Raw genomic sequence first — 19,715 nt, 5'->3', positions numbered from 1 at the left:
ATGTCGGATTCGTTAAAGGGTTTACGTGGTGAATTTAACTTGCAGGGAGAACAGTTCAGGTCGATAATAACGCACATCGGCGAAATGCGAGACATTGTCGAAAGATTTTTTCGGGGACCCCCGACGGCAGACGAACCAAATCTTGTAAAAATAAAAAATGCTATTTCGGATCTTATGGAGATGTCGGCCAATTTACCCCCGTTGCGAAAAAATGTTAACAGGATCGATGACAACTTTGATAAATTCTTTGGTAAAAAAAATACCAAGCCGGATGAGATTACAATAACTATAAATGATATCACTGCGTATGGACAGGAAATAAAAACAATCAAAACTGATGTTGCAACAAACAAAAGGAGTGTAGACGCGCATGAACGGGAAATAGAAATAATCGGCGCTAATGTTGCAACGATCATAAATAATGTAGACTCGCATGGACGGAAAATAGAAACAATCAAAACTGATGTTACAACGATCATAAATAATATGGACACGCATACACAGGAAATAGGAACAATCAAAACTGATATTGAAGCGAACAAAAAGGGTGTGGACGCGCATACACAGGAAATAGGAACAATCAAAACTGATGTCGAAGCGAACAAAAAAAATGTAGACGCGTATTGGCGGGGAATAGGATTAATCAAAACTGATGTTGCAGCGAACAAAAAAGGTATAGACGTGCATACATATGAAATAGAAACAATCAAACTTGATGTTGCGGCGAACAAAAAAAGTATGACCGAGAATACACGGGAAATAGAAACAATCAAAACTAATGTTGTAACGATCATAAATAATGTAGACGCGCATAGACAGAGAATAGAAACAATTAACACTAATGCTATAGCGAGCAAAAAAAGTATAGACGTGCATGAAGGGGAAATAGAAGTACTCAAAATTAATGTTATAGCGAACAAAAAAAGTATAGACACGCATATACAGGAAATAAATACACTCATTACTAGGGTTGCAGCGAACAAAAAAGATGTGGACACGCATATACAGGAAATAGGAACGATTAAAACTGATGTTGAAGCGATTAAAGACGGACTACCGAGAGTAGCAGAGCAATTCGAAAAAATAAAAATCCCTCATGAGAACATCATCAACACAGTATACACAATTCGGCATGGATCATTCGATTGGACTCCTACACAGAATACAGTAAATATTACCGCAACTGTTAAGGGTATTTATCGATTGACACTGGTTTCAATGATGCAGTTTAATATATTATCGTCGAGTTCATCCGGGTTTAACAATACAATATCAACAATTATAGACAAGAACGCAACTGAACAGTTTACAATTTATGCCGTTGATAGAAATCTAGCCCGGGCAAACATTACATGGTATGTGGAATTTGCAGCGAATCTAAGTAATTAAAAACACTAGCTCTTTTAAAATAAAAATGACCACCAAGGAAGTTGAATCAGAGGTATCACCGACGTCACATCAATATCGATTCGATACCGCAAAAGAATTTTCCGCGAACTTGAAAACGCTTTCCGAACAATACCGTGTAAAAATAAAAAAATACCGTCGTAAAATAACCGCCATCGACGCGGTCGTGTACTCGGTGTCGGGTATAATAGCCGGCGCCGGTGTTATTTTATCCACGGTGACCACGATAACCCCGATCGCTGTTCCAATCGCTGTCTCCGCAATGACAACAGTTGCTGGAGTTGCCAACGCAATCACTAGGAAGATATCATCGTGTTTTCAGAAAAAACTCAACGAGTATACAGTAAAACATCAAATAGTATCCGACGCATACTCGAAATTATCCGGGTTGATCTCGTTATCGATTGATAATTTGTTCGTATCCGATGTTGAATTCTCCACGATGGTCCAGTTGTATAGCTCCGCGATGTCAAAAATCGAGGATTTTCAACTGGAAGCCGGAACCACCTGGTTGTTGAAATTAGACACTAAAGACAACGAATAATAATAATGTCGCTGAACCCCGAAGGGTCTCAATTACTTCAGCGGATCGCGGAGAACACCACTCCGGTACAAACAAGTATGATATCGATAACATCAACGAAACCCGAATTCAGTGTAAACTTTCCATCACCGGTTCCAGTAAAGGAAATAGCACTGGCAAAATTGCGAGTATATCACAGTTGGCCTAATATCCGAGCGGACGCATTTAACGGACAACAACCTAATAACTCGCTGGTTTTTGCACGGACAAATAAACCCGATGGGACCCCAGACTGGGAGGAGGTTACAATACCAACTGGGTCATACCAAATAGAGCAAATCAATAAAGAATTTCAACGCAGGATAAAATCGATCACAGGAAAGGAATCAAAAATCGCTATTACGGTTCATGAACCGACGTTATCGTCGACGATTGAAATAAGCACACCGGGGTATATGGTTGATATTTATAACAGTTCAATAAGAACCATACTAGGATGGCCTGAGAATCCACCCGCGGACACCCCCCCATCAACTATCCTCAGACACGATAACGGAGATGGTGGTAGGCATATTGCTCCATACAACGTAAATATTGCATCGGTGATAGCGATTAATCTAGTGTGTGATGCTATCGAAGGAAGTTACCAGGTAGATACCAAGCAATCAAATCAGGCTCAACAGGGATATATCCTTTATTCGTTTTCACCAACAGCCCCTCCGGGATTTTTAATCGTTGAGAGTCCGATTAATCCGGTCTATATGCGATGCCATGATCGGTTTTTAACGAGAATTAATTTTAAAATTACCGATCAGTCAAATAACCTAATTGATCTGCAAGAGGAGGAGTTAGTGATCACTCTGTTTGTAAGATCATAAAGACTTTCATTGTAAATAACCACTTAGCAGCAGAGGGGGCAATGACATCGACGCGGTCGTCGACGTGCTTACCGGACGCTGACGACGCTGGGGATCGACGCGCAGAAGGTGTTAATTAAACCAAATGACGTTTGGACGATCCCCCAACGACGTCGTCGTTTTTTTTTTACCAGGCGCTGACGACACTAGATCGTTGAGTGCAGAAAGTAATAATTAAGCAAAATAACGATTGGACAAAATGTCGGATTCGCCCCCTCTGCTGCTGGTGTCAGGATAATATGACTGGGTGGGACATTATGCTACATGTCTGCAGCATGATGCCCCAGTATCATTTTAAACTACCACACTGCACACATCGTAGCTATATGACTGGAAAATTGTTAAAGAAACATTAAATATCTAAATCACACATCACACATTACCATGCAAGAAGTTAAATACAAATGACCCACTGATTACCATGGAGGTATCACAATACAAATTAGACAGTGATTACCATGGCAGCAGCACAATACATATTAGCCAGTGAAAACATAAAACATAATGGCAGGTTTTTGTTTTCAGAGTAAAAATGTATACTTGATTGAACTTTTACTGACCATAAATTAATTTATAAAATGCAAAGATAAAACTACTAAATTTTCTAAAGTATTGGACCTTAGTGAAGTAATCTACCTGGAGAATGTGGTACATATTTATATGTCTAGAGTACAACTTGATAATGATCCAATTAAAAGTCAATTATCACTTTCATCCATGACAAAAGGTAACGATTGAATTAAAAGTCACTCATCATTTTCATTCTGGACAAAAGGTAATGATCCAATTAAAAGTCAGTTATCATTTTTATCCATGACAAAAGGAATACAAGTTTACTTCCACTGTAATAATTTTGCCTACCATTGTGATTGCCGTCATTAAGCTTTTGTTCTCACTAGAAGTCCTAGTGATTACATCAAGACAATGCATGCCAATAGCATGGGCCATTGACACTATTTTAGCACCGCGATGCTGTCCTAGTGATTACAAGAAAGTCCATGTCAATATCATGTGCCATTGATAATATTTTAGCATCGTGATGCTGTCCTAGTGATTAGAACAAGAAAGTCCATGTCAAATTCATGTGCCCTTGATGTTATTACAATAGTGTGTGTGTGATTTGGATTTTTAATGTAGCTTTAACAATTTTTTAGTCATATTGCTATGATGTCTGCAGTGTGGCAGTTTACAGTGATGTCTATTACTGGGGCTATTTCAGCAATGTAATGCTATCCCAGTGATATTAGGAGGTGATGTGAACAATGTTGTCAGTTCACAGCAAAAGCTTAAAACTAGCACCACCTGTCAATAGCAAGTGGATGTAATGGGCAAGAGTTATTGCCCACTGCCTAATATCGAGAGAAAAGATGAATTTTGGTCACTGGGAGGACTGGATAATGGAGACATTAGGGCTTATATTCGTAACGTTAATGTGATCTGGGAATGTATTCGAAGGAGAAATATGATATTAAACATATGCCATAATAATTACTTACTTGCAAAGCTGCAAATATATTGGCTAAGGCTTGGCCATACGTGTCATGACAATGCACAGCCAGTTTCTCCAAAGGGACTTGCTTGCTGACGGTGTTGATTAAGTGACGCATGGCTCCAGGTGTGCCTACACCAATTGTATCACCCAGGGAAATCTCATAGCATCCCATGTCATACATTGCCTTGGCAACCTATGTGAGAAGACTATTTGTGGTAATACACTTCTGTAAAAATTATCTTTATGTATGTAATTAAACTGCATATAGATGTACAACTCTTTTAAAATTCCTTTTCCATAGTTTTACTATCATTATGTACTTGACTTTATTACTCAATTTTGTATAATATAGCATGCATTTTGTTTTATACAACTGTACAGGATTTTTTCCATTTTATTTTTCAGCAGAATCAAGAGTGTCATCAAACAGCAAAGACTGAAATTCTGTATTGCTAAAATATGTTTCCCTGCATTCCTTATTTTGAGCTGAGTGCATGGATTTGTCTTTTCATGTCCTATAAGGATTGACATGCATGCATATATGGTGTGGCTATCAAGTTTCCAAGTTTGACTCAGAGGCATAGACCCTTAGTGGTTGAAGACTGACCCTAAGGCCAATGAAAGTTGCATGTGTAAATCTGTCTTTTGATGTCCAGTAAATGTATAAATCACTACAGGCTGGGAATCTTGGTAGATTCCACATTATAACCCAATGACTAAGTATGAATAGACCCTGAGATAAATTCCAGTTGTATGTATAATTTTCCTTTCCACTGCTAGAAAGTATATTATACAGTTATAGGCTGGGGATCTCAATAGTTTCCAAGTTATAACTCAGGAATTAAGTCCCTGTGTCGGGAATGGTTTCTGGGTTGAATATTAAATCCTTATATAAATCTGTTTATCCATGCCCACTGAATGTATGAATGGTTATAAAATGGGAATCTCACTAAGTGTATGAATGGTTATAAAATAGGAATCTCACTAAGTGTATGAATGGTTATAAAATGGGAATCTCACTAAGTGTATGAATAGTTACATAATGGGAATTTTGCTAAGTGTATGAATGGTTATAAAATGGGAATCCTATTAAGTGTATGCATAGTTATAAAATAGGAATCTCACTAAGTGTATGAATGGTTTATTTACACTAATTTGTTTGCTAGGGGTAGTTTGTTGCAACTCTCATGCCTGGGCTACACAAAGTGATATACTTGAGCAAAGAAGAAACCTTACTTGACTGACCATTAGCAGAACCCACAGAATCCACATCCCTCATAAGGTTCCATGCATAACAGTATGCTTCTTAAAGTGTATTAAGATTAGCAAAGCTGAATCTTTCTTTAACTGAATGTCTTTAACAATTAGCCTAAAGCTTGGTGTAGCTAGTTGATTGATTAGACTGAACCTTTCTGACCACCCATCCATCTGTAACTATGGCCAAACAAGTGTGTTGTCACAGGAGTGGTAACAACTGGCCTCTCATTTGCTCAGATACTTGGATCATCTCTTCAAATGATGTGAAATGCAACCCAAAGCAACCAGGCTGCCCAAATCATTTTCCTCTAATGACATGTGGGGGGGGGGGGACAATGGGCCTGTTCTACATTCCCAATCTTGCAGCAAGACTGAAATGTGGGGATAAAAGGGAATCAAAGATATATTGAGTGATACTGAGGTAAGATGTTTTTTTTACTAAAATGTATATGGACCTAATAATTTTTTCAGAACAGTTGCACCATACTGTCAGTACCGTACTGATGTGGCATTATACCATCTACTTAAATAATACCCATAAAGTGACTGATGCTCTACTAACCACAGGGTCTTGACACAGGAGTAGGAGCAGCAAAATCCATGAGGTCTGTATGTGCTGATGTTATATTCCAAATATAAAAGTGATCATGGTTATGGAACTAGAAAAAACAAAACAAAAAAACCCCAAAAAAACATAAAATAAATTGTTTCCACTTTACAATTCCTGACCCCACTTGCCCACCCTGAATCAGGAGTGGTACTGGTAGAGGGGAGAACACTGGTAGAAGGGAGAATGTAATGATATATACAAAATAAAAAGTGAATCACATAAGGGGGGCTACATAAACATCAGTGATAAAGGAAAACATTCACCATAAATAAAATTGTGTTCCCAAAATAATTCTTGACCCCATGGTACTAACATGAAGCAGAATTACGAGGCACGAGAGATACTGAGACAACTGGAGTATTTGAATATATTATATCCTTAATATGATGAGAATCAGACTAGGATTTATGGAAATATATGTGATGAAATAAAAAACTAAACCATTTTCCAAATTATAATTCCTAACCCCATGACTCCACAAAGGGGGCAGCCCCTGGGACATTGAGAAAAGGGAGTACATTATATATTCCAGATGGTAAGTGAATTACCAAAACTGTCAACAGACACCACCTCAAAAACATATACACAATCATACACACACATACAGATGACCAAAATGCTGGATGATCTAAGAAAAAAAAGAGTTACCTCAGCCACTTTCTCTGCAGAAACATCACCTTCATATGGACATCCCAAGACACATGACACATACCTGAAGTGAAGGACAAATATTTCCCAAACTATGCAAAATATTGAGAGAAAGTGGCTTCAAGATTTACTTAACTAACTAAATTATCTTCTGCCCTTAAACTATGATGGGTCGCTCAGGACATGCACTGTATCCAGCAATATTGGCCTTGCATCAACAGACATCCAATCAGATTAATTATATCATGTTCATTGGCCATCTCACACCTAATGCTGACTGCGTATGACTGCCTGATATGGAATGCTACCTCAAAAGGTCTTTATTAGTGGTGCATCGACATGAAGTTCCTTAACAGAATTCACATGAAAACATTTCTCTCAAACATGGTGCAAGTTAACACACTTGACAAGAATATGCTCCATTGTCAGGAATAAAATATGTGTTCACTCCTATTATCACCAATTTATAGTAATATCACATAATGGTAAACGAGGAAAACTAATTAGCTAACCACCTGAATTTTCCTGCTATGTTTCCAAGATATGCTGACCCCCAGAAGTTCTGGGGCTGAAACAGTGAATGAATGCAAATTTTCTATTTGAAAGCCTGTACATGTTATGTTTTACTTTTAATTACCAATAAACTAGGTATAGTACTTTAAGTGAACCATACATGTACATCTTACAGTTTTTATAAACAAGTATGCCCATGCAATCAGTTGCAATTCCAAATTGACACAGCATTATAGTAATCGATGTGTGTATATATCAATGATCATAGCACAATAATGGCTACATGGTGCCTATATAAAATAGACTTATAAAAAATGTAAAAATGAAGAATTATACAAACCTCTGGAACCATAAACCATTCCAGAAATAAAAATACACAATGTAAAGTCTTTAAAATTGTATAAGAAGTAAATAAAGTATAATAAGCATATAAAAAGTAATAACCATGTAAAATATAATAAAAAGGTATAAAATATAAATCCTTAAAATGTATTGTCAAAACTTTATTTCTACAACAAAAAAAAAACGCATTTCCTCAAAAAGTCCATTTCTTTTCCACTGGTGGTACATCATTATAAAGTTCCTAAATTGATATACTCAACATGAATGTTTTCCAGGCATTTAAAAGAACACTGATGAAACAGGACAGTTACACAAAAAGACCAAGAAAACATACTGAATATGCAATTTGTATAATCATAAATATACGGTATAATCAGGGGATTGTAGGAGCTATTTCGGTGAAGTTCGATAAACGAGATTTAATTAAATGGTATTTTCAGTAAATTATGTACCAATATAAAGACAAAACTGTCTTCAAACACTAAACTGAATACAGGAGTTAACGTCTGGAATATTCAGTTTCCATAATTATGGTTTTTAGAAAACAAAATCAATGTTTATTAAACCATCCCAAATATTGCCATAGCAAAAACTAAAGATAAGCTTTTGCTGGAGATAAGACTTTATACTCAAAACCTGAAGGTCTTTATTGTTTTTCATATTGCAATAACACCATTACAAGGCACTGCTATAGATTGGTCACAGTATCATTTCCATGTTCCAATGACACCATTACAAGGCTCTGCTATAAACAGACAATATCATTTCCATGCTGCAATGACACCATTACAAGGCTCTGCTATAAACAGGTGACAATATCATTTCCATGTTGCAATGACACCATTACAAGGCACTGCTAGAAATAGGTCACAGTATCATTTCCATAATGCAATGACACCATTACAAGGCACTGTTATACACTGATCACAGTATCATTTCCATAATGTAATGACACCATTACAAGGTACTGCTAGAAACAGGTCACTGTCATTTCCAAAATGCAATGACATCCTTACAAGGCACTGCTAGAAATAGGTCACTGTCATTTCCATAATGCAATGACATCCTTACAAGGCACTGCTAGAAATAGGCCAGAGTATCATTTCCATAATGCAATGACATCCTTACAACGAACTGCTATACATAGATCACAGTAGCATTTCCATATTAGGTGATCATAATCAATGTACAGTAGGTGTCATTACCAGTCAACAGGTGATAGATTTTAGGTGTTTTCTCTTTTCTATATTGGATCTTATTCAAAGCTGTAACATATGGCATGGCTATTTTGTTGTTTATGGACTGATGGTAATGAAGAAAAGTACCATATTTTGGTATGTATAACATGTACTTTTAAAACCTACTTTTCTTGTTTATTCGGTAGAACCAAAAAAACCAACCAGGTCATTCTAATTATGGCATTAAATGTATACATTACATTTACTCTATGTAAAATACTGAATTAATTGCATAGATTACACTCTTACTATCCCTGTTTATGAAATACTAATTACTTACATTGTAACTTCACTGTTACTAACCTTTTAAAAGAAATAAATAATAGTGCTTAATAACCTACATTGTCTATTTCTTTGATTGCTAATGTTAAAAAACTCATTTCACTGTTTAATTCTTGTTCTGTAACTCAACCAGGAATACACACAAGAGGCCAATAACTTGTTCAAATTCTCTGTCATGAATACTTTCACATTGTGCAAAATAACACACTATGGTAACAACTGTGAAACTAAAGATTTGGTTACTGATTTTCTTCAGATATTAAACTTGATTCCTTGTTCTATTTCTTAAATCATAGTGCTTCATACTTCTTTGCGACTAAACAAAGATCAATGCTTTATTGACTTGGCATGTTGTTTTCAAGGTAATTTGCACTGGCTAAAGACTGATGCGTTCATCATAATTATGCTGCACCATCTGGGTAAATTTGCTTGAACACTGATGTATTTCAGAGATGTCATGCCAGTCCAAAAGTATAAATGCCTGACCTGTACTTTCACATAGCATCTTGTGTTTGATCGTCAATCTAAACAAATACTGTATGACAAAATACCATGTAAGAAACTCAGATACTGACAGAAGATAAGCTAGCATTACACCAGCATAAAAGTATTAAAAACATAGGAACAAATATACAGTCAAGCATTATTTTACTGAAAACCAATAAAATGTCATGTTAGAAATGGCATCCAAATCAGTTGATGTTACTTCAGGACAAAAATGGACCAAAATCATAAAGGTTTTGAAATGCAAGATATTGCATGTGTTATATGGCAAAACATTTTCACGACGTGTTGCATCACAAGTAAGGTGCTCTTTATACATTAGTGTGTGGCATACACACCAAAACACAGCAGTGTCTTCTTTTCAAAATGTGCAATAGTATTATTCTTTGCTAGGAAGTTCAACTGATATCTAATTGAAAATAATGACTCATTTGAACATCAAGTTGACAATGTTTTTGTCTTTAAAAAGAAGTAAATTCCAGACATATAAATATTTGGACTCTCTACAGTTTTTGACATAAAAGACTGAACTGAAATGGACATTCTTTCAAATTCTTGTCAAGTTGATCAACTGTAATTTTAAAAATAATCTTGTTAATCCAAAGCATAGGTCAAATCCTCAACACTTTCAAATATAGTCTGATTGTGGTTATTTATCCCATAATTTTTCTCACAAACTTATCTCACTTTCCTAACCCCAATGTTTCCATCCCAAAAGGATGCAATGACACCAAGTCACACAAAGCATTGTCTCCAAACGTTCGATCCACTCATCAAATTAGCAAATTTTGTCACATAACAGCTTCTATCAGACAACATGAAGAGGCCTTAGTGTTCTGATTCCCGAGCCCTGAAAAGACCACTCAACTTCATGGCTATTGTTAATCTTCCCCTCTGACCATGCCCTGAAATGCCTGGCTAGTGTGAATCTTACCCTCTGATCGAGCCCTGAAATGCCCACTCTACTGCCTGGCAACTGTGAATCTTACCCTCTGACCAAGCCCTGAAATGCCCAATCTATTACCTGTCTAGTGTGAATCTAACACGCTAATCAAGCCCTGAAATACCCATTCTACTGCCTGGCTATTGTAAATCTTACCCTCTGACCAAGCCCTGAAATACCCACTCTATTGCCTGGCTATTGTAAATCTTACCCTCTGATCAAGCCCTGAAATACCCAGTCTACTGCCTGGCTATTGTAAATCTTACCCTCTGACCAAGCCCTGAAATGCCCAATATATTGCCTGTCTAGTGTGAATCTAACCCTCCAACCAAGCCCTGAAATACCCACTCTATTGCATGGGTCAAGTCTTGAAATGCCCACTCTACTGCCTGGCTATTACAAATCTTACCCTCTGACCAAGCCCTGAAATACACACTCTATTGCCTGGTAGTGTTAATCTTACCCTCTGACTGGAATTTTAGCTATCCTTGCAGCAGTCATGACCTCTTCAAATCTTTTTAAACTTTCTTCAATACTGCAGTTAATATTTTTCCTGAAAAATGAGAAAATTGCTTGATTAAAATCAATAATATTTATCAGTAACTTTATATTGTTGACCAGACTGATATCTCTCCCCATATCATTAACATGTCTTATCTACAGTCCTCTGGTAAATTTCTTAACTTACAAAGATTTTAAAATTATATAAATAGCACTGTAAGGAATTTAGGTTGCTGCCATGCAATTTGGGTCAAATGTTTCTGAATTTATGGAATATATATATTGCCAAAATTAAAGAGGCCACAGTTTTCTAAGAGTAATTAATAGAACAAATGATACATTTCCTGACTTCTGGTGCATTATCCATTATGTTGCTGGAGGTTTGACTTATATAAGTCTTCCAAGCTAGAATATATGGTATTAAAATGACAATATTTGACCACGAGACAGCACTGTAAAGTTGTCTTAATACGAGACAGGACAAAGTAATTCATGATAAATTTAAAAACCACAATTTATCACACATTAAATTCATTTTTTTCCACAGCAGCTTTCTGGAATGCAGGCCCATAATGCCATAATAAACAGCTATTATTATTTAAATATACTTCAAAGGTTTAAGTTGCTATGCTTCCATAAGTTCACAACATTGTTATCACCATGTATTAGTTAAGCTATTAAGTACATCATTGCATACTATGCGTGTGTGTGTGATTTGGATTTTTATTGTAGTTTTAAAACACTTTCAGTCATATCACTACAATATCTGCAATGTGGCAGTTTACAGTTATGTCTGGTGCTTTATGCTTTTGGTTCTGGGATGGGAGAGACAAAGGTTGGGCGTTTGGTATTCCACCTTGTCATAAATAGGTCCACCAATGGTTAACCACATCAGGTACAGATCTGGGTGAAAACCGAGGAATGAAGAGACCATTCTGGCTGAATCAGTTGGCTGTTTCGTGATGAGTTGGCTGGAACATTGAGGCATCCTGGCATATGGCGAACACGTATGTGGATTTGTTACTGACAACACCAGTTTATAAAGTCCCACACCATGGGTCTGGGGACTTGGTTCCTCCCTGTCATTTGAGATAAGTAGCTATTGTAGAGTTGTCAGACAGAATCAGGACTCCCTTGCCAGAGAGGCGTTAACTGCCATCAGTGAAAGGCTTTCACAATGGTCATCATTTCCAGAAGACTGATGTGCAAAAGACGTTCATGGGGAGACCATGCACTGCTAGCTTCTCAAAATGATGGTAACAGGTGGGCTCTCCAGCTCTCTGTACAGGTGTTGGTACAAACTGTAATCTCGGGTGGTGGTAAGTGAAGAAGTATACCCGCTGTGAGCCAAGAAAGATTGCCCCAAGGCTGCAGATGGTGCCTCAGTTGTGAGCAGTTGGTTAGAGGTTGGTCCAGAAGGCAAACTTAGGGTCTCCATTGAGACAGAAGAAGCATTTGTAATGGGTGCATAAAAAGATGACCTAGGAAAAGGAGGTCTGCTGCCGCACTGAGTAAACCTAGGTGGCAAAGGAATTCAATGCTGATAGGGTTCTCTCCAAGAGTAAAGAAGCCACTATGTTGTAGATTTTCAATGCCTGATCCTGAGAAGATGAACCATGTTTTCCTGTTATTGAACTTCATTTCTAGACAAACAATTGTTGGGAGGGTACTAGGTCAGATTTGTCCTCGTCCCCAGATTGGTTGTTGTTGTTGTTGTTGTTGTTGTAGGGTTTAATGCCATTTTTCAGCACAAGATAGGCCATACATGGTGGCCAGTATAATTGGTGGAGGAAGAACCCTGGAAAACCCCTGGAAGCTCCCTTTAGCTAAAAGTAGTATTTGGGAGCTCACGGCTGGATTTGTGAGGTAGTGGTAGTTCTCCTAAGGTATTATGATTGGGTAATGTAATTGATGTTGTTGTTGTTGTAGGGCTTAACGCCATTTTTCAGCACATGATGGCTATACATGGCAGCCAGTATTAATGGTGGAGGAAGAATCCAGAAAAACCCCGGAAAGAACCACCAACCCACGAGAAGCTACTGGCAAGCTTTCTCACATAACCACATTAGCCGAATCCGAGACTCAAACCGAGCAGACAGAGGTGAGATGGCAGTGATCCGTAACGGTGAGTGCTTTAGACCACTCGGCCACTCGGGGCCCAAATGTAATTAAGAAGCGAAGACAATGCACAATACAAATTAAATATACATAACACCAGTTTCATGGGGGATCACTGCAACTTACTTGCTAAATGATTCTGATGCAGCACCAAAGATAGCAACCTCATCTGCACCAGCTTTGAACTGAAATTAAAAATGACAATTTGAGGTGCAACACACATTCTTTCCTCCAAAATTTCTGACTGAAAGTTGGCTTATGAACCTTTCTGATTCAAGTTTATTGCAAAATAAATGGCATAACTGTGTCCAAAAACAAGCAAACAAGAATCCCTCTAAAGCATTCATGCTCTATTGGGCATAAGAGAATTTCCAGGTATTTAAGTCAAGATCATTTCTTACTTTTAGCTGTCGAGTGTTGAAACCAGCTCTGGTATTCTTGAGAAATAACAAGAATTTCAAATTAGCTGCTGTGGTAGACATATTGGATAGCAGCTTAGCACCATTTTCAGTTAGGGCAAAATGGAAATTAGAGGTCTTTTGCAGAAAACCGTACGTCATTATGATCATCCACTCTGGCTGAATAGTGGCACCAATTTGATCTAGGACTGATGAAAATCCCTATCATAATGATCATCCATTCAGGCGGCAGAAAGATTATTAAAACAGTCATCATGGCCACCATACTGGATTTGTGACTGGCACCATCTTCAAACCAACTTGGCATCATAATGAGTCTACTGGTGAAAACACAATACCATCCATTTAGAGATATATCATCATTTGTTAGAGACAAAAAGTGATTGAAGACATGACTTTAAATTCAGGAGGAGTAGCAATAGCAAGATTTTTATGATGGCTGCTGCTATGCCCATACCTCACATCAGCTTGGCAAAATTTTCAACTGGAATCATATGCAGCCTTCTATTGAAAACCCCACATCACTATGACATTCTGTTTAAATAGAGTTGTGATAGGGTTTCTAAGATAGCTGCCATGGTAGCCATATTGGATAGATGACGTTTTCTTCAGGCAAACTAGAATTATAAGAAATCTATTAGCTAAAATCCCAAGTTGATACAATTATCCATTCATAGTAGAAGCTACAAGAAGATTTTCAAGATGGCTGCCATGGTGGACATATTTGACATCAGATCAGCACATTAGGACCAACTAGTCATCATGAGTCTTTTATATAAAAGCCCATGATGATACAACCATTCATTCAGGAAGAGTTAGGATAAAAATATTTTCAAAGATGGCCATTATTACAATTTGTGGTAGCCATACTGGATGTCCAAGCAGCACCATTGTCCCTAAGGACCAAGTAGACCCTGTAATGAATGCGAGTATAAAGTTTCAAGGCAAGAAGTTTATGAGGAGTACTGATAATAAACTTATGCTAACTAACTGACGACAGAGCACAGACCATCCCATACGCTCTTCTGGTCAATGACCGATTCCGTTAAAAACTTCTCAAATTAAATGAAATCTCTTTTTAAATGTAAACTCTTTTCCTAGTAAGGATATCTTACATTTACCAGTGACTGCAAGAAATAGACACAGATATGCTTAAAACTGGCCGATTCAGTGCGAGTTAAAAAGTTCCTTGTAAAAACAATTCTAAAGATTTTACCTACAGTTAACTGAACATGATCTAGATGCTTACAATATTAAAAAATTACAACTACATGGTCATTAATTAGGCAAAAATGATATGTTTAGAACAGAAACTTTCCTACCATGGTGTCATTACTGATTATACTTTTGAATTTTACTACATACACTGATTAACCCTTTTGTTGCTGTATATACTGATTAACCTTTTGTTTATTACTACATATACTGATTAACCTTTTGTTTATTACCATCTATACTGACCAACCTTCTGTTTATTACCATATATTGATTAACCTTGTTTATTACCACATATACTAATTAACATTTTGTTTATTACCACATATACTGATTAACCTTTTGTTTTTATTGCCAAATATACAATTAATCTCTTGCTTATGACTGTATAATCTGATTAAACTTTTATTCATTACCATCTATACTGATTAACCTTTTGTTTATTACCAAATACTGATTAATCTTTTGTTTATTACCACATATGCAAATGAACCATTTGCTTACTATTGTATAATCTGATTAAACTTTTATTTATTACCATATATACAGATTAACCTTTTGCTTATTACTGTATATAATGATTAACCTATGTTTATTACCATCTATACTGATTAATTAACCTTTTATTACCATATATACCAATTAGCCTTTTGCTTATTACCAACCATACTTATTAAACCTTTGCTTATTATTGTATATACTTGCATATAAGTTGAATTCAACTGCAAACAATACAGAAAAGGATCTGCCATCACATAATGCACTGGTAGATCAGGGTCTATGCTGTTTAATGTAATTTTTAATCCTAACAAACTGCAAAGATCCAGATATTATTTATATTTGCCATTATAAAATATCAATATTTTTTGGCATTTCTTTTCCAATTTTAACAAACATAATTTTCAAAGCTTGCTTCGCTTGAGTAACAATTAAGAAAGGTCAACTTACAGCCCCTTGAAAACCCTTGAGGTTTGGAGTCAAGGCAGTATACTTTACATGAGGATACCTCTTGATTCCAGCTAGAACTTCTGAGTGATCAGCCATCTGACAAAATAAATGAATTGATAAAGAAATAATAAAGAAAATAAACATGAAAACAAAACATCAAAACCACTTTAAAAACTGCAGAGAAGAGTAAAGGATTTTTTTCATGTACTCACTTTTACTCTTTACTTAACTAGTTGCAGTATTTATACATTTTGACCTTAATTCAATCTTTGTGCAGAAGCTGTACAACATAACCAATAATGCAGAATCTAAATGTACACATATAGCCCTGCATTCCCAACCCTGACACAAGAAGAGGGATAAAAACTGCATCTATAAACACATCAATAGTACACTGACTCCCTTTTATTCCATTTCTCTACATCTGATAAATGTTATTCCATAGTACATGTACACAAATACTGACTGAAAAGAGTTTTCAGGAATTCAAAATAATACCATTTCTAGTTTTTAAATGCTGAGTGTTTCAACCATCTCTGATTGTTCTCACAATAAAAAGAATTTCAAATTAGTCATTACAGATGCAGTACTGAATGGAAAATTAACAAGATTTTCATTTAGGACTAACTAGACAGTATAAGAAGTGTTTTGTTTAAATTACCATGTGAATATGATTGTTTATTCAGTAGGTGAAATCAAGATTTTCAAGATACATCATTCCTTCGATAACTTGCACACAAACATATACCACACTAAAACTGAGGGAAGGGAGTTACTGAGGGACCTCTGAAAACATTATGTTATACCATCTCTGCTTGACAAAACCAAAACATCCTTTATTTGATAGAAAAGACACAACTAAAGTGATAGTACATATAAGGCCAGCTTTTAATTCAGTGCAACAATACAACAAATACTTCTGCAAGTCAGATATCAAAACAGTGTTGACACTTAATTAGGTTCTTACGTTTGAATACAAGAGAGCACATTGTGTTTATGATCATTACACTTAAACCTAGCTAAATGGTAACTAAAACAGAAATTTCACTTGATAAAAAATTATTTAACTGGTTTTTATTTTTTAAAGTACTGCCTCCAGTAGGCATAAGTGACATTTTCAGTGAGTTAATTTCATTGAATATTGTTATTTATCATATACTAAGAATGTTGTTTGAAAATAAAATGTTAAAATTTTTTGACTTTTTATTAAAAGTTAACAATTTCATGATGTTGATTGAAATTTCCAGGTCCTATCTACTGTTTTCGATGATAAAACTAGCGGCATATCAAAGTTTGTGTTATCACAATTTTCTTTAAGTTCAACAGATGGAGTAAATTGTTTTGGTAATTTCTAGTTTTAAAAAAATGGGATCCATGCCTGACCACACATTATAAGTTGGTTCATCAAGTTATCAGGGCACAAGTTATCATAGGAGTGGTGTATTGGATATTACATTAGATATTGGATATTACAATGGAATAATTTTCATTAGGTCTAACTAGGTACCATAAGAAGTCTTATGAAAACCTGATGTTTGCAAGACTTCCCACTTGGGACAAGTAGTGACAACAACACTTTCAAGACTGCTCCCAGCCCATAGTGACCATATTTGATGTCTGACCAGCATTATTTTCACTTAGGACGAAGGAGACATCATAAGAAGTCTTGTCATAAAACCCCCATTTCAATATGAATTTCCATTTAGGAGGAATAGTGATAACAATATTTTTAAGTGAGCAGCCATAATGGAATGTCAGATTGGCACAATTTTTTTACTTTACGCTAACTAGACATCACAAGAAGTCTCATGGAGGAGAAGCAATAACATTATTTTTCAGCTAGCCACCATAGTGACCATACTGGATACAGCTAGCCACAGTAGTGACCATATTGGATACAGCTAGCCACAGTAGTGACCATATTAAATACAGCTAGCCACAGTAGTGACCATATTTGATACAGCTAGCCACAGTAGTGACCATATTGGATACAGCTAACTACAATAGTGACCATATTGGATACAGCTAGCCCCAGTAGTAACCATACTGGATACAGCTAGCCACAGTAGTGACCATATTGGATACAGCTAGCCACAGTAGAGACCAAATTGATTACAGCTAACCACAATAGTGACCATATTTGATACAACTAGCCACAATAGTGACCACAGTGGATACAGCTAGCCACAGTAGTGACCATATTGGATACAGCTAGCCACCATAGTGACCATATTGGATACAGCTAGCCACAGTAGTGACCATATTGGATACAGCTAGCCATAGTAGTGGCCATATTCGATACAGCTAGCCACAGTATTGACCATACTGGATAACCAAGTGGCACCATTTTCATTTAAGATCAACAGATTTTCAAGTAATTATTTGATTACCAATATGTACCATTTTAATTTAGGACCAACCAGACCATAGAATATGTGTGCGAAGATTCTTGGGACTTCTCAAAGTAGTTTAAGATCAGATACAGTTGCATTATATATGTGTGCTAATGGACAGCCAGCCAACAAACCACAGGTCATCTGATCAGCTCCTATACTATATGACCAGTAGGGCTAAACATTGCTATAATGGCCTGAAAATTGAATCAGGTCAGCTATATATATACATAATAAGTATGTTACTTAAATTTCATTTCGTTATGTCAAACATTTTTTCGCATTCAATCTTGCAAACTAGCTTTTCTGGATAGATGGAGGGCCTTACAAAATGATGTAGGGATGGAATGACCATACCAATTCAAACTGGCCCTGCTGAATGCAGAGAAGAATAAAAATTCAATAAATAAGAACCAGTAGCATAATATTTATTCTTGAATGTCACAGAATTTGACAGAAGATTCTACTAAATAGATGCTACAATTTTACATACTGAGCCAAATTAGTGTAACTTTACATAAGTAATCAATGTAGTGTAATTTTACATACTGAGTGAATGAAGTGTAATTTTACATCCTTAGTGTAGTGTAAATTTACATACTGAGTGAATGAAGTGTAATTTTACATACTGAATGAATGAAGTGTAATTTTACATCCTTAGTGTAGTGTAAATTTACATACTGAGTCAATGAAGTGTAATTTTACATACTGAGTCAAGGTGTGTAATTTTACATACTGAGTCAACGAAATGTAATTTGACATACTGAGTTAATGAAGTGTAATTTGACATACTGAGTCAATGTAGTGTTATTTTACATAAGTAATCAATGTAGTGTAATTTGACATACTGAGTAAATGAAGTGTAAATTTACATACTGAGTCAATGAAATGTAATTTTACATACAGAGTCAATGTAGTGCAAGTTTACATCCTGAGTCAATATAGTGTAATTTTACATCCTGAGTCAATGTAGTGTACTTTTACATACTGAGTTAAGGTAGTGCAATTTTACACATGGAATCAATGCAGTGCATTTCATGTGTCACAAACATACATGCATTTTAAATGAGAAATACCCATGAAACCATGTGAAACGACAAATTTTCCTGATGAAATGGCACCTGAATGCTTAAGAAAACAAAAATAATTTTGCTTGTACTGGAAGTAAATATTTTACTTTGTAAATAAAATCAATAAAAAGGTAATGGAAATGCAATATTCATTAGATTTTCAGTTACCTGTGGTACCCACTTTGGAGAAACAAAACTTGTGACCTCTATCACAGGTAAACCAGATTCTGATAATTTGTTGACAAATTCAATTTTTGTTTCAGTTGGAACAGTGTTCTGAAAAAGAAAAAAGTCATGGTTCAGCAAACTATATATATGCATATGTGTACATGTTTCACCAATGTGAAAACTCTATTAAAAATCAAATCATCATTT

General features: G+C 36.0%; 1 protein-coding gene across 1 annotated transcript in view; it reads right to left on the bottom strand.

Annotated features, from left to right (window-relative positions):
- LOC149784501 (hydroxymethylglutaryl-CoA lyase, mitochondrial-like) overlaps positions 1-19,715 on the bottom strand; it is a 50,693-nt gene that overhangs the window by 20,796 nt on the left and 10,182 nt on the right. Inside the window, exons 3-8 of the mRNA XM_089932579.1 lie at positions 19,509-19,616; positions 15,878-15,973; positions 13,422-13,480; positions 11,140-11,229; positions 6,855-6,918; positions 4,344-4,532 (exon numbers count right to left, since the gene is read on the bottom strand). Of these exons, the coding sequence (XP_089788705.1) occupies positions 4,344-4,532; positions 6,855-6,918; positions 11,140-11,229; positions 13,422-13,480; positions 15,878-15,973; positions 19,509-19,616 (606 nt within the window). The remainder of the gene's footprint in view (positions 1-4,343; positions 4,533-6,854; positions 6,919-11,139; positions 11,230-13,421; positions 13,481-15,877; positions 15,974-19,508; positions 19,617-19,715) is intronic.

This window comes from Sinohyriopsis cumingii, chromosome 14 (genome assembly GCF_028554795.1).
Source record: "Sinohyriopsis cumingii isolate HCF-2022 chromosome 14, ASM2855479v2, whole genome shotgun sequence".
NCBI lineage: Eukaryota > Metazoa > Mollusca > Bivalvia > Unionida > Unionidae > Sinohyriopsis > Sinohyriopsis cumingii.
The sequence above is the reverse complement of the archived record's forward strand: the minus strand, read 5'-3'. Positions and strand labels throughout refer to the sequence as shown.